This window comes from Hypanus sabinus, unplaced genomic scaffold (assembly GCF_030144855.1).
Source record: "Hypanus sabinus isolate sHypSab1 unplaced genomic scaffold, sHypSab1.hap1 scaffold_889, whole genome shotgun sequence".
In the NCBI taxonomy this organism is placed as follows: Eukaryota; Metazoa; Chordata; class Chondrichthyes; order Myliobatiformes; family Dasyatidae; genus Hypanus; species Hypanus sabinus.
In genome coordinates, this window is record NW_026781742.1 from 136,247 (window position 1) to 151,894 (window position 15,648).

The window sequence follows — 15,648 nt, forward strand, 5'->3', positions numbered from 1 at the left end:
TTGAGGCACATGGTCCTTCAAACCTGATGACATGTCTGTGGTCTTCTTGCAGCCCTTTATTTATTGCCATCCCTTATTTCAAGCATTGGCACAATTTAACATTCATCATAATCCACTTCCTCTTGTTCCAAACCTTTATGTGTCAGTTTTTTTTATCCTATTCAATATTAATCATTTGTTGTATTCCAGGTTTTAAGGTACTATGCTTTCAGTAACAAATGAATATTTCTGAACTTGTGTTGTAGATGGCGAGCTGCCCAAAAGGAACGAGCACTCCCAGCAATGATCCATCGGAAGGAATTCAGTCTGCCAGAAACTTCAGTCAGACAGACGGACTGAACGACATACTTTATTGATCCCGAAGGAAATTGGGTCTCGTTACATTCACACTAAGCAGGAATTGTGTAGAAATATAGCAATATTTAACCAGAAATAATTAAATAATTATAAATTATGCCAAGTAGAAATAATCAGTGATTCATAGTCACTTTATTTGTGACAACATTAATTCGTCATGAGCTAAGTACTGTCTCTGTTATAGTCTATTCGTTTACTCTATTAATAATTCATATTACATTTCAAGCAAGGTAAAGGTGCAGAAGGAGGCCATTCGACCCATTGAGTCTGCTCTGCCACTCCACCATGAGCTGAACTATTCTCCCATCTAGATCCAATTTCCGACTTTTTCCCCATGTCCCTTGATACACTGACTAATTAGATACCTATCAATCTCCTCCTTAAGCACCTTCAATGATTGGGCCTCCACACTGTATGTGGCAACGAATTCCATAATTCCACCACCATCTGGCTAAAAATATGTACCTTTTGCGATAATTTGATGAGAATGCCAGTAGGATAGATAAAGGGGATGCAGTGTATTTTGTATATCTGGGCGTTATGAGGTCCTTTGACACAAGTGCCACACAGAAGGCTGCGCATTTAATTAAGAGCCCATGGTATTACAAGAATGTTGCTAACATGGGTAGTACATTGGCTGATTGGTAGGAGGCAGCGAGTGGGAATAAATGGATCCTGTTCTGGTTGGCTGCCAGTGGCTAGTGGTGATCCGCAGGGTTCCTATGGGGCCACTTACTTTTATGCTGTATATGATGACTTAGATGAAGGAATAGATGGCTTTCCTGCCAGGTTTGCAGATATTAGGAATATTGGTGGAGGGACATGAAATGTTGAGGAAACAGATATGATAGAAACATAGAAACACGGAACTACTGCACAATACAGGCCCTCCAGCCTACAAAGCTGTGCCGAACATGTCCTTACCTTAGAAATTTTGCATTATGCCGATGACCTTTTGCTTTATATTCCTAATGTTGAGACTTTATTAGCTATCGTACATTCTTTTGTCTCCAGATTTAGTCAATATTCAGGATAAGAGTGAACTTATTCTATTGAATCATTTAGTATCAATTAATACTAACCTTCCTTTTAAAATTGTAAGAAATAAACTTACTTATTTGGATGGAACAATTACTAAGAACCATAAATAGTTATTTAAAGAAAATTTCGGCCTTGGACCCCAAGATCCCTCTGATCCTCCTCACTGCCAAGAGTCTAGGCATTAACTCTACATTCTGCCATCATATTTGACCTACCAAAATGAACCAGGCCACACTTATCTGGGTTGAACTCCATCTACCATTTCTCAGCCCAGTTTTGCATCTTATTAATGCCTCATCTCATTAAATTACCTCGTCTCAGTCATTTATAAAAATCACGAAGAGTTGGAGTCCCAGAATAGATCCCCGAGGCACAACACTGGACTCTGGCCTCCATGCAGAATATGACCCGTCTCCAAGCACATTTTGTCTTCTTGGGGTAAGTCAGTTCAGGATCCACAAAGCAGTGTCTCCTTGGATCCCATGTATCCTTACTTTCTCATGGGGTTGAGGAGGAGATAAAACAAAGGATCATCAGTGATTGAATGGCAGAGCTGATTCAATGGGCCAGATTATCTCATTCTGCTCTTATGTCATATGGTCTTAAATAAGTACGTCTAAAATTAATTATTTATAATAATTTTGTGTTTAATGGGGACAATCTCAAGAGCACAGATATTAGGTATGGTGAATAAATGTTGCCAATATCAGTAGTAACCACTTCCAGTCTTACAATAAATGCTAATGAAGAACACATTGTTTGTATGCTTCATTGATTGTTAATTATTATTACAAGTGTTACACTATTTCACATTTCTTTAACACACATTATACAGTGTTGAACTTCTATTGGCTGGAACTTTTGGTAGTGACACTAAGTTTCTGACCTTGTGCTGTTGATCAGATTTAACCCAGATGCTCACTGTAACTTGCGGAGAAGATATTCCTGATGTCACTTTCAGGGTCTATGGTGCAGCTGTCTGAAAAAAATGAACAGCACAAATGTCATTATTGTAATCGACATACGGCAACATACATCATCTCCAATATCTATATGATTTTCACTCCAATGGAAGAACTGCAGGAACGAGACTGCAGGATTTTCTGGGATTTGAAATCAGATGGTGTCATTCTCGTAAATGCTTATGTAGTGTTCTCGCACAGCTGTAAAATAACTCTGAACTAAACACCAAGCATAAACCAATCAATGAGGCGGTCCCAGTAAGATTAACCATTTACTGTTCACTCTTCCACATTAAGGTATGGTGAAAACTGTTGATAAAACAATACAAAAAACATACTGTATTTGTTTCCTTCTTGACATCACATTTACATCATAAACACTTGCAAAAGTAAAACGACAACAACAATCTTACATTGAAGTGCAACATACAGTCAGAATCTACCCATGCCATTGACTGGCTTTAAATACATTTCAACACAAACTATCCGCAACGCTTTAAATAACAAAAAACATAAACTTTATCAATCATCATTACTTTTAACAGAATCAGCGTTAACATTTTTAATTCAACATATCGATTATCTCATGAACTTAGGGCGTTGATTCACTAATGTTTCTCGTGCGTAGAAAGAAAACTTTTCTCGCACTGATACTGTACACATAAGCCCCCTCCTTCCTGTTTCTCCAAACCGGTATTCTCCCACAACACACGGCGAAACCGGGAGTGACGTCATCGCATGCCGCTATATATCACAGAAAACGAATTTACTTTAAACAACCTTAACTTTAACTAGAAAATGATAACAAACAAATTACTAAAGCAAAAGTATAATAAACTAAACAAATGCCTTAAAGGCAACACAGCTTAAGATCTCAAATGACTGCTCCGAAGATAAAATAATTGGTTATTTGGGGAAAGAAACAAGTATATATAATAAAGTTATTACGAACTCCGTGGAGCATGTGGGGATCTTCAGATATACAGGCACTCTCGCTTTCTTTCTTTTTTTTCATTTTCTTTTTTTCTGTAGGGTTGTTAGAGGGGAGGGGCTAAGGGTATATTTGTTTTTCTTTCTGTAATTATTTGAAAACGCAATAAAAAACGTTTTAAAAAGAGGATCATTAAAAAAGGTCATTTAGTACAGAGTTATGGAAAAACTTCTTCTCCAAGAGAGTTGTGGGGGTCTGGAATGCACTGCCTCGGAAGGTAGTGGAGGCTTTCAAGGAGCTAAATAGGTATCTTATGGATAGGGGAATCAAGGGATTAGGGGACAAGGCAGGAACAGGGTATTGATAGTAATTGATCAGGCATGATCTCAAAATGGCGGTGCAGGCTCGAAGGGCTGAATGGTCTACTTCTGCACCTATTGTCTATTGTCACAGGCGTAACACTGACATGATGAAGGAAGCCCTGAACACAGCCAAAGAAGGAAGACCTTTATTGCTGCCAAAACACCAGTAGTGTAATGGGCAGAAAATTTAAATAGAACAGTTGCACCTGAACTTTTAGCATTGCTCATTTTCGAATTATGATAACTCAGAACCTGTAGTAGGATGCAGCAAATTGAAGTCCTTTACTACACAGGAGAAGGAGACATCTGGAGTTTACTCCAGTGTCATGGTGAGCATCCTCTTATCATCAGTCGATGCTCTGAAGCATGTACCAGGAAATGTCGACGAATATTTGCCACACACACACATGCTCCTTGCAGAAATAAAAATCATATTTCTGGAGCTGTATTTCCACAGCGTCAGTCTGGCTTACAATTGAGACTGGATACAATTGGAAAGGACGGTGAGTTGTTTCCTCTGGAGCACCATAGCCTGAGGGGAATTCCGATGAAGATTTATAAGTTTAAAAGAGGCATAGATAGAGTAGACAGGGAGTATCTGATTCCCGGGGTTGAAATGTCAAATACCAAAGGGCAGGCATTTACAGTGAGAAGGCGTGTGTTCAAAGGGCATGTGATGGGTAGGGTTTTATTTATTCAGAGAGTAGTGGATCACTGGAATGCACTGTTCTTAATAGATCTTAACAGACCTTTACTTCTAACAAACCACAAAGTCACCTATTGTGTCGTGGGAATCTGATTCTCAGACTTTCGCTCATATTTGAATTGACAATTAACAAAGAATTGTGAAGTCAACTTGCTGCTCAGTTATCTCAGACTATTGACTTTTTGCCCATGGAAGAATTCCTCAACGTGTTTTCCGGAGTTCGGGTATGAGGACAGATGACACATAATAGTTGAGTGAATGACACACACTGATCCTCATGGAGGAATCAGAAATGCAGTGAGGGAGCTATTTTAAGATCCTGGGTGCCAGTATGTCCGAGGAGCTAACCTGGACCCAAAATATTGATACAGCTGTAAAGAAGGTGTGACGGCGACTATATTTCAATAGGAATTTGAGGAGATTTGGAATGTCACCAAAAACGCTATGCTTTCTTGGAAGCTTGACAAAATTTGAATTATTATCTGAAACGTTGATTAATTTTTACAGATGTCTGTTAGAGAGTTTATTGACTAGTTTCATCTTGGCCTGATATGGAAGCATCAATGCCATTGTACGGAAAAGCCTGTAATATGTACTAAATATGGCCCAGTCCGTCATTGGTGAACCTCACCCACCATTGAATACAGGAAAGTATTCGGCACCAGTTCTCACTATTTAGTTTGACCAGTCAGCTCCTCAGAAAATATTTCCAAAATATTACCCCGTCCACCTCCCACCCCTCTTGTGCATCAATCAAAGTATCTTCTCGATGAATAAACCCTGAACTATCATGGGAACATTTCCATTACAAGACCTACACGATTTTGTATAACTGTCTGTGAGTAACGTCTCGTGGGAAATCGTAATTGACAATGTTTTCAGCACTCTTGGGGATGCCTGCCTCAAGTGACATTCATCTATTTTGTCTAGTCAAACCAATCTCCCATTCATTACTATTCCAGCCAATTAACTTCTGAAAATATATACTCATGATGGCAAATCGACTTTATTGCATATGGCATGACTTAAGGTAGACCTAATGCATAATCTATATTCTGTGTGCTGTCTGTCCCTTCATCTTTGTGATGTTGCTGCATGCAAATTTTCCTTGGTACTGAACCCGTACCTCACTGAACTTATGATAACAAGATTAAACTCAATTTGACTTGGAAAAATTAATGTTTTATATTGCATTTCAGTATGTACATTATATCAAAAAATAGATGTTTGACTTTAAATAAAATGTTGTTTGGAATATTAATGATCTGACACATTTGATTTAGTCAAAGCCCAAAGCATCATTGAGGATCCCTGGCACATATCTCCCAATCTCTTTGACCTATAATCATCGAGAAGGAGGCATTGCAGCTTGAGGACTAAGACTGCTAGACTGGGTAATAGGCTTCTTCCATTAGGTTACAAAACCAATGAATGCCCTGCCACAACCGACCTCTCATCACAGGACAGTGAGCTCTCTACTGTTAGTTGTTTTTTTTTTAAATGTGCTGCACACTGCATGCATTGTGAGTTATATTTTATGCACTTATTTTTGACAATATTTAGTTTTATGTGCTTTGTGCGATCAATGATCTGTGGTTGGAGCAAGTTGCAGAGGAATGTTGTTTCGTTTGGTTAAAGAAGTGGAGCTAAGACAATCCTACCTGTGAAGAAATTCCCTCTGCATTACTGTTTAATCTGATATCAAGTCGTCTGACCCCTCGGGCATTGGAAAACTCAGTGTTAACAATCAGCAGGAGAAACACGAGGACGACAAGAGTTTTTTGGAAGGCAATTATCTGGAGGAAGAAATCTCACTTTTGATAGCTCTGGTAAAGAGAAAAGAAGGACATTGAAAGCTTATGGATATTGGAAGACCTAAATAGAGCCGAAGTAGAGAGGATGTATTTTGTGGTGGGGGAGTTTGGGACCAGACGGTACAGCCTTGGAGTAGAAGTATGTCCCTTTACAACAGGAATGAGGAGGAATTTCTCGAGCCAGAAGGTGGTGAATCTGTGGAATTGCTTGCCACAGACAGCTGTGAAGCTATGTAATTGGGGATGGGTAAAGCAGAGGTTGATAGATTATTCATTAATATGTTTGTGATAGGTTCCGCAGCAAGGGAAGCAAATGGGGTTGAGAGGGATAATAAATCATCCAAAATGGAATGATGGGCAGACCCGTTGGTTCTAAATGGCCTAATTCTGCTCCTATGACTTTTGGAAACTACAAATTGAGAGGGAGGATATTTCAGAAAACTGAGAATACAGGTAAAATGAATACAGACATACTACTATATGACAAGAATGACTTATCTTTGGATAGCTGGGACAGTAAATCAGATCAGTTTTAAAGGCAATACTGTATTTTTCTAGTTTAAGTTGTGTGTGTTCAACAATGGGCTATAGTATATCTGTGCTGAATTCGGTTCCCACATATTGTCTTGTACAATCAGACACTGTCACTGAAGGTAATAGATTATCTGCAGAAGTACAGACTCTGGTAGCCTTGAAGACAACTTCAGGACACCTTTCAATTGTAGATAGAATAACATTAAATTTACTATTCTCTTCTTTAATCACAGAGAGTATGAATTTAGATTCCATTCAGTATGAGCTGCAAGTTCCTGTACTGCTGCCTTTGCTGAGCTGATTGTTTTCCATTTCCCTAAAGTTGTTTCTATGCTGAGTTCTTAACAGTGTCAAGAGTGACAAGGTGGTGTGATTATTTCCTTGAGGCTATAGCGTGGGTTTGAGGTCCAATCGAGTGAACAGTTCAAATTCTAGGATGCTATTTCAATGCCATCCTGAATGAATCCAGGCAGATATGTTAAAGCCTCTTGAGTGATTTCCATATACCTTGGAAAAGATGGGCAAGTTCTCCCTGGTTTTGAGTCATTTTCCTTTCTATCAGGGCATAACATTGCTGCATGTGTGAGGTTGGTTGCTGTGTTTCCAATTTATCAGAAACTCTACTTCTAAAATACCTCAATGACAGAGAAATGGTTCAGGACAGCCCAAGCAGAGCATAGTACATTCAGTGGCCACTTTATTAGGAACATCCGTACATCCCATTACTCTTGTTAGTGCCGATATCTCATCATCCAATATTGTCGATGAAACTTAATGCATAAAAGCATGCAAGAATGGTCAAGAGATTCATTTGTTGTTGAGACCAAACAACAACATAGGAGAGAAATGAGATCTTAGTGACTTTGACCATGGATTGATCATTTGTACCAGGCATGGTGGATTGAGAATATCAGAGCCTTCAGCCACTTTCATGTACAAGAGTTTAAAGCGTTTAAAGATAAGTCATTTGATCATTGGCAGTTCTATCAGTGAAAACGTTTGTTTCTGTGATATGTCAGACTGTTTAAGCTGACAGAAAGGTGCTATTAAATTACCACATGTTAAATCAATGGTGTGCAGAAGAACATCTCATGAACATGGAAAGACGAAACTAATTTAACGTCATTGCAGCTTTTGTGGTTTAAGATCCAAAATGTCTAATGATATTGTGAGAGATTTAAAATACTAAATGGAATCTTTACCTTGAGTTTAGAAATAGCAAATTGTAAATCGCAAAGGATTTAACCAACAGCTACAAGGTAACTGTCAAATGGGTCAGTTTGCTATGAAAATAATTTGAGAACTAAGGAGAACATAGAACAATGAAGAGTACAGCACAACAGCAGGCCATTAGGGCCACAATGTTGTGATGAACTAGCTATAAAGCAAATCAAAAACACCCAAACACTAATCCTTCCTGCCTATACCATGTCCATACCCTCCATCTTCCTGCAATCCTCTATCAGATCACCCCTGAGCCTTTGGAGCTCCAGTGGAAACAACATTTTATTACGCCTCCTGTGATAGCACACACCCTCTAAATGAAGCAGCATCCTGGTAAACATATTCTTCACCCTCTCCAAAGCCTCCACATCCTTCCAAGTGTGGGGCAACCAGAAATGTATGCAGTCATCCAGATGTGGCCCAACGAGAGTCTTACAAAGTAGGAACATGACTATTGAGCTAAATGCTTCGAATAATAAATACAAGCATGTTGTAAGCCTATTTCTAAACAACATACCAACTTGTGTAGCTACTTACAACTAGCAATGAACTAGGATGCCATGATCTCTCTGCTCAGCAACACTAAAGGACCTTGCCCATAACAGTGTTCTGTCTTGCATTTGCCTTACTGAGGTGCAATTCGTCACATTTATCTGGGTCAAATTCCATTTGCCATTTCCCAGCCTATATCTGCAATTGATCTACATTTTGCTGTATTTATTGCCAGTCCTCCACACTATCCACAGCTCCATCAATTGTTTCTTCATCTTCCAATTTACCAATGAAGCCATCTACATTTAATGCTTGACAATAATTACTTCAGAAAGACTCAGAAAAATCAGATGTACCTGTAACAAAGAAATGGAAGTTGCTTTCCTTGAGCTGCTGTATCAGATTTAGGTGGTTGTCCCCTATATATTGTGATTCAGGGAGGGGAGGAACCTCAAGTGGAGTATTTTGCAATGGCGCAAATAGTTTCTATTTGGATAGACATGTTTGTGAAGAGTAATCAATGCACTGTGACTATGAACAATCAGTTCATATCTGAGTGTATTCAAATGGGGATTTTATATCCTCACTGTGCCTGGAGATGAAATCCACATATTTACAAATCAAAGTGAACACTCTTACTGTCAGGAGAAGTAAGAAGTAATGTTTTCTTTTCTTCTTGACCAGCCTTTGTACACCAGAGTTTCTGCACACTACCATCACTTCCGTGTCTCATGGGAACGTAACTATTGCAGAACTTCACTCAAGTATTCCCTGAACATTTGCCACACTACCGTACTTTTCCTTGAGAGCATTTGTTTCCAAATTCCTGTCTGATAGCCTCATAATTCCCCTTATTCAAATTACATTCTTTTCTAACTTGTCTGCTCCGAATATCTCTCCAATGATATTGTAAAGGAGAAAGGATTATATTCACTATCTCCAAAATGCTCTCCTACTGAGAGATCTGACACCTGACCAAGTTCATTTCAAATCAAGTGCAGCCTCTCCTCTTGTAGGCTTAACTACGTATTGTGTCAAGAAGCCTTCCAGAACACACCTAACAAACTCCACCTCATAAAAACCCTTGCTCTAGAAAGATGCTAATCTATATTTGGCAAATTAAAATTTCCCATCATGACAACTCTGTTATTCTTACACCTTTCCAGAATCTGTTTCCCTATCTGCTCCTCGATATTGCTGGTAATATAGGCTCTGCCCTTCTTCATTCACTGTTTTGGGTGATTTTCACTGATTTTGAAGGGCCGTGCCTCACACAGCCAGACTGTTGCAATACAATACTCTCCTCTAAGGTATGAGCAGAATGGTGGGTAAATATTCGATGGAGCAGAAACAAGTGGGGTCAGCAAAAAGGAGGCTCTAGATGTGATGGAGGTTCGAGTTGATGGGGAGTAGAAAGAGGGAACCAGAGCAGGAGGATGAGGCTACAAATGAAAGTTCAGCAACATCTGGAAACTGATTGACTGAAAAAAAAAGAAGTTTATGTTTGCAAAATGCTGGCGGGTCTCAGTAGCCCCAGCAGCATCTATGCAGAGGAATAAACCGTGAATATTGTGGGCCCAAACACTTCATCCTACCTAGACTGTTTATTTCTCTGCTGAGATGCTGCCCGACTTGCTGAGCTCCTGCAGTACTTTGTGTGTTACTTTGCAGTTTATTCTCAGCATCTGCCGAACCTCGAGTTTCATATCTGCAGTGAGACTTCGACAGTTGTCATACAGAATGCCTGTTGACATTGAGTAATAAAGAGGAGAAAATCTGCAGTTATTGAAATACAAGGAGAACACACAAAATGCTAGAGAAACTCTGCAGGCCAGGCAGCATCTGTGGATAAAAGTACAGTTTACATTTTGGGCCAAGATTCTTCAGTAGGACTGGGGAACAAACAATGAGGAGTAAATTTAAAGGTGGGGGAGGGGAGAGAGAAACACAAAGTGATAACTGGAACTGGGAGAGGGAGAGATGAAGTAAGGAGCTGGGAAGTTGATTGGTGAAAGAGCTACAGGGCTGGAGAAGGGCGAGTCTGATAGGAGAGAACAGAAGGGCGTGGAAGAAAGAAAGGGGGGGGAGAAACACCCGAGGGAGGTGATGGGCAGGCGACAAGAGGGAAAAGTGGATGGGGAATGATGAGGGAGGGGAGGCATGACCGGACGATCAAGAAATCGATGTTCATGCCATCAGATTGGAGGCTGACCAGCAAGAATACAAGATGTTGTTCCTCCTACCTGAGTGTGGCCTCATCGCGACAATATAGGAGGCGATGGATTGACATTTCCACTGACTATATTGTTTCTGGAAGCTTGCTGTGTTGAAGTAGATGCTGAGATTTCTGCATAAAAACATTGACTGCTTTTGGGACATGTGCTGTTGAACCAGCACTTCTCCCCTCAAACTAATCCAGTATATTAACAACAACATGTCCCCTCCCTTTTCCAAAAAATAATTCAACCACTCTAATACCATATATCCCATATGTTTACACAAATGGGACATCAGGAATATTTATCTATAACTAGGAGGATCCAACAGGGGTTTACCAGGATCCTGAATAGACACTACAATTGCAATTTTCCATGAGGAGGGATGATGGCCTGAATGCCAAATAGGATTCAAAAATGTAATATTATCTCCAAAGAGCTCCGGCCATACGTTTAAACATGCAATAACATATATCATCCTTTCCTGGAGCCGTCAGCCCAGTATTAATAATCGTTTTCCTAAATTCACACAAATAAAACTCTACATCACTGTCATTGCTACAGCAGGTTTCCAACACGTCTGGGTATTCACTTAACAGCTTATCCCTACATTGTTTAGTCTCTTCATTATTTTGATTATGAGTTACAGCAAATGACCAAGCCAGTAACTAAACCCTCTCCGTTTCAGTCACAATTGTATCACCTTCTTTAATCAATACTGGGACCCTATGAATCCCTCACCCCCATTTTCTTTATCATTCCCCTAACACCTCCAAGTTTAATAGTCCTTCGAATTCTAGCACAATATGACCTCTAGTAAATATTTTTCACAACCTTCATTACTTTCCTCACCACGGCCTGTGACCTGTTACACTTAATAAGATCACGCGGACAGTGATACTTCTTAACTTTCCAAAATGCCACATTTTTCTCAATAATTGCCTCTGCACACTCCTCCGTCCACCATGGTACAGATTTTCTCCTATTAATGCACTTTTTAATATGTCTCTTCCAGCAAATTTGAGGAATAACGTGACAACCTTTCTTTGCAGAAATCGACATCATGCTCTCCATTCCATCCAAACAGATGTTCCATTCATCACATAAAACATTAAAACTTCTCCAATTTGCTTTACCGAAATTCCACCTCCTCAAAGAGGCATCTTGGTCTAAACCCAGGCTTATAAATAGAGGAAAATGATCACTCCCCAATGTTTCATCTCCCATGACATACCACTCACTCACTGCAGCATGAATGTTTGAAACCAAAGTTAAATTTACAGCAATTTCAGAACTATTATGAATATTAAATCTCATAACTCTCCCACCAGTTAGACACAGTGAAATATCTAAAACTCTTCTGCAATCAAACAAGCACCATCATTCTGAGAACAAGCCCACAGTGAAGTCTATGCATTAAAAGCCCCAACCATACAACCCTCAGTGAGCTGGAGCTACATATACTCTAACACATCAATCGAAAGCTTTCCACCATGGTTATAATAATATACCTCTTTAATGTCGCTCCCTGTTGAATCAAATACTTCTACAAGTGTCTCATACATTTCATTCACATCCACAACTGTATGCCTTCTCCCTTTCTGTATAAAATTTGCAATAGCACCTTCTCTACGAAATAATCTATCACGCCTAATTACAATATAATCCTGGAAGGAAGAATTTAAATGTGGGAAGCCAGGTTTCCTGAACACATACAACGTCAGATAGATTTGATAAATCAGAAATAAACTTGGAGTCTTGACCGTGAAAAATTCTGGCTTCCGGAAATATGCGTATTCTCCCTTCATACACAGTCTGGAGAAATGTAGCGGGACGTTTATGATTGGTGAAACAGATTTAAACTAAGTGTAGTTAATATTGCCACGGTGTCTGGAGATTTAGTTCACCGATTTCTTTCAATTTATAAATGTTCGCGGACGGTCATTGTGTAAACTCAAGTCAGTTTACCAACGGATGGCCCTTCAGAAAGTGGGGCTTTAACAAATACAGTCTGAACAAACCGTGAGTGTTCAGCTCTCGGGTTGGAATGGGGTTAAGAGAGGTAACAAAAATGGGACAAAGCTCAAAGAACCGCATTCTTCACGGTTATTAAACCAGAAGCAATAATTAGTGTCTTCTTCAGAGAAACCTGATGACCGAGAGGAAATGACAGGGAAGGAGTGCGTCATGATTCCATGCCTGTGCAGTACGCAGGAATGTAACAGAGAAATCTGGATTCTGCTGAATAGTGGACAGCAATTTCTGAGTAACGGAGATAAGATTCTGAATGAGCGCATCAAAAAGCAATTTTCAAACTTACCTCAAGTCCATGTCGCAATATTCTTTTAATGAAACCGTGAGTGGCTCTTAAAAGATTCTTTGATTTTCCCGTTTGTTTTGTCAGTAAACTTGTCTTCAGTTGGAGCTGGTGTACTTGGTCACCGCCATTGTCCCTTCGGAAACGGCGTGCTTGGCCAGCTCCCCGGGCAGCAGCAGGCGCACGGCGGTCTGGGTCTCCCGGGAGCTGATGGTGGACCGCTTGTTGTAGTCGGCCAGGCGATAAGCCTCACCCGCGATGAGCTCGAAGATATCGTTCACGAATGATTTCATGATGCTCATGGCCTTGGAGGAGATGCCGGTGTCGGGGAGAACCTGCTTCATCACTTTGTAACTGTCCTTCCTCGACCTCTTGCGCTTCTTGCCAAACTTGCTCGCCGGTTTGGACGGAGCTTTCTTGGCGCCCTTCTTGGGAGCGGGTTTCGGAGGATCAGGCACTTCCCCGTCGGTTTCAAACACAATAATAATCAGAAACTGTTCGGAGCTCGGACTAAATAGGCAGCGCACAAAATAGTATGTTAATTAGAATGGTGACGCTGAGCATTCCGATTGGCTGCTTGGAGAAAGGAATCACCAAGCGGAACGCTGGGGGATGGGAAGCGGCACCAATGTGTGACGGTTCGCGCTGCGTTTAATACAGGAGGAAGGACAGAGGGCAGAGACAGGCGGGGGTGCGGGCTGCAATTGAAAAGGGAAACGCAAATTTCAAAAGCAGTATGAAAATAAAATTAGATGAAATATTGTAAAATTAAACACGAAGACGTTCAGTTCATGACACAAGGCAGCAGGAGAGCGAAGGAGAGATTTGGACATTTCAAAGTAAAGTTCAAATCGAGTTTATTTATGCACACAGGAGAAAGGAACAACGGATTTGTAGCAGCATTCACAGACACATTTCATCAGACACAACATTGACAAGAAACACTGGAATTAAATATGAATTATACCAACATATTCAAATAGACAGAGGACTATCAGAACAAAATCAAAATAACAAAGAGATTATGCGGGCAGTCGGAGAATCACCCCTCTTGTGCTTCTTCATCTCGTCACTCTCGATTCAGTCTCACGCAACGCTGCCACATTGATCCGGCCCATGCCTTCATCCACCAGGTCCAACACTTGCCTTTGTTGGATCTTACTCCTCCGTACACTCGGCTTCGGGTTTGTGGGTGTGTGGCCAGGGTTAGAAGCGGTGGGTGCCCCTTCTTAGGATTGGGTTTGAGGGTAGGGCTGGTGGATGTATATGTCAGGCTGGAAGAGATAAAGCTGTGGAGTTTAGTATGGTGAGATATGTGGGACTATGGTGGATAGGGTAGTGTAGTGGAGCCAATTTAATCTAGCCGATGCCTTTCATTAACGTGGCCTGACTCCCACTTGGCTTAAAGAACCGGGTGTGCAAAGGGACACATCATCAGTACTGCAACCTGGGGTCATTGGGGGTTTCGGGTCGTTAATCATGAGACTCTCTTGCCCAGGTGACCGAGCCAGGGTTGATCAGACCCAGCTTGTGTTTATCCCATGGACGAAGATAATCAGAGGCACTGTAATACTGCATGTTGTGGGTATTTTCGAACTTGTTACTTGGCTGTATTTTGACCATTTGGAGAGTACAATGTTCTGAGGCCTCGTAAGGTTCCACTTTCCTGCTTTAAATTTACATCTGTCTTTATTTTGCATCTGTGTGCCTGGGATAGCATGGGTTAATGATTGAGGTTTACAGATTTGTCCATAATTCCAAAATACAAAAATCTCTGAAATCCAGAACTTTTTCTGCTGACATGACGTCACAAATGGAGAATTTTACCAGGATTAAATGGCTTGTCATATGAAAAGCGTTTCATAGCTCTGGGCCTCTCTTCCCCGTGACGTTGGAGAAAGAAGAGTTACCGAATTGAAACCTATCAAATAGTGGAAGGGCTTGATTGAGTGGATGTGGAGAGGATTTTTCCTGTGGTGGGAGTGTCTAAAGCCAGACCACCCAGCTTCAAAATAGAATATCCTTTCAGAATGGAGAGGAGGAGGAATTCCTTCAGCCAGAGAGTGGTGAATCGGTGGAATTTTTGCCACAGGCAGCAGGAGAGGTCAAATCACTGGGTATAGGCAGAGATTCATAGATTCTTTAGTGGTCAGGGCATAAAGGGATACAAGGGAAGATAAGAGGATAAATTGATCAGTGATGATGAAATGGCAGAGCGGGCTCGATGGGCGAAATGGCTGAATTCTGCTCCTATATCTTGTGGCCTTATGGACTGAGTGACGAAAACTCTCCCAGAGACTGGTGATCTCAGCTTTGACACAACCCAGCACCTGAGGCTCCAGATTACTTATACAGCGAATACAGAAATTCTTCATTTTCTGATTAAAGAGATATAATTCCATTTCCATCCTGAATGCATGTCACCGCATTCTGATGTAAAAGAGTAATGATGCTTTGGGCTGAGAACCTTCACACTGTGATCTGATGGAAGGGTCTTGGCCCGAAGTGTTAACTGTTTACTCTTTGGCATACAGGCTGCCTGTCCTCATGAGTTCCACCAGCATCTTTTGTTGCTTTGGATTTCCAGCATCAGCAGATTCTCTCGTGTTTGCGATTTACACCTCATTCTGAGGGTATTTTCCTCAGTTTTGGAACTCTCATTCAGGGGAAAGATACTCCTTGCCTACTGTCT

The 15,648-nt window shown here is 40.7% G+C and overlaps 1 protein-coding gene across 1 annotated transcript; it reads right to left on the reverse strand.

Annotated features, from left to right (window-relative positions):
* Positions 1-2,235: 2,235 nt before the first annotated feature.
* LOC132390422 (histone H2B-like) lies at positions 2,236-13,486 on the reverse strand (the record flags this gene model as incomplete). Its single annotated transcript, XM_059963031.1, has 2 exons — positions 2,236-2,377; positions 12,960-13,486. A coding segment is annotated over one exon (432 nt), but the record flags the coding sequence as incomplete, so codon positions are not given.
* Between the last annotated feature and the right edge of the window lie 2,162 nt (positions 13,487-15,648).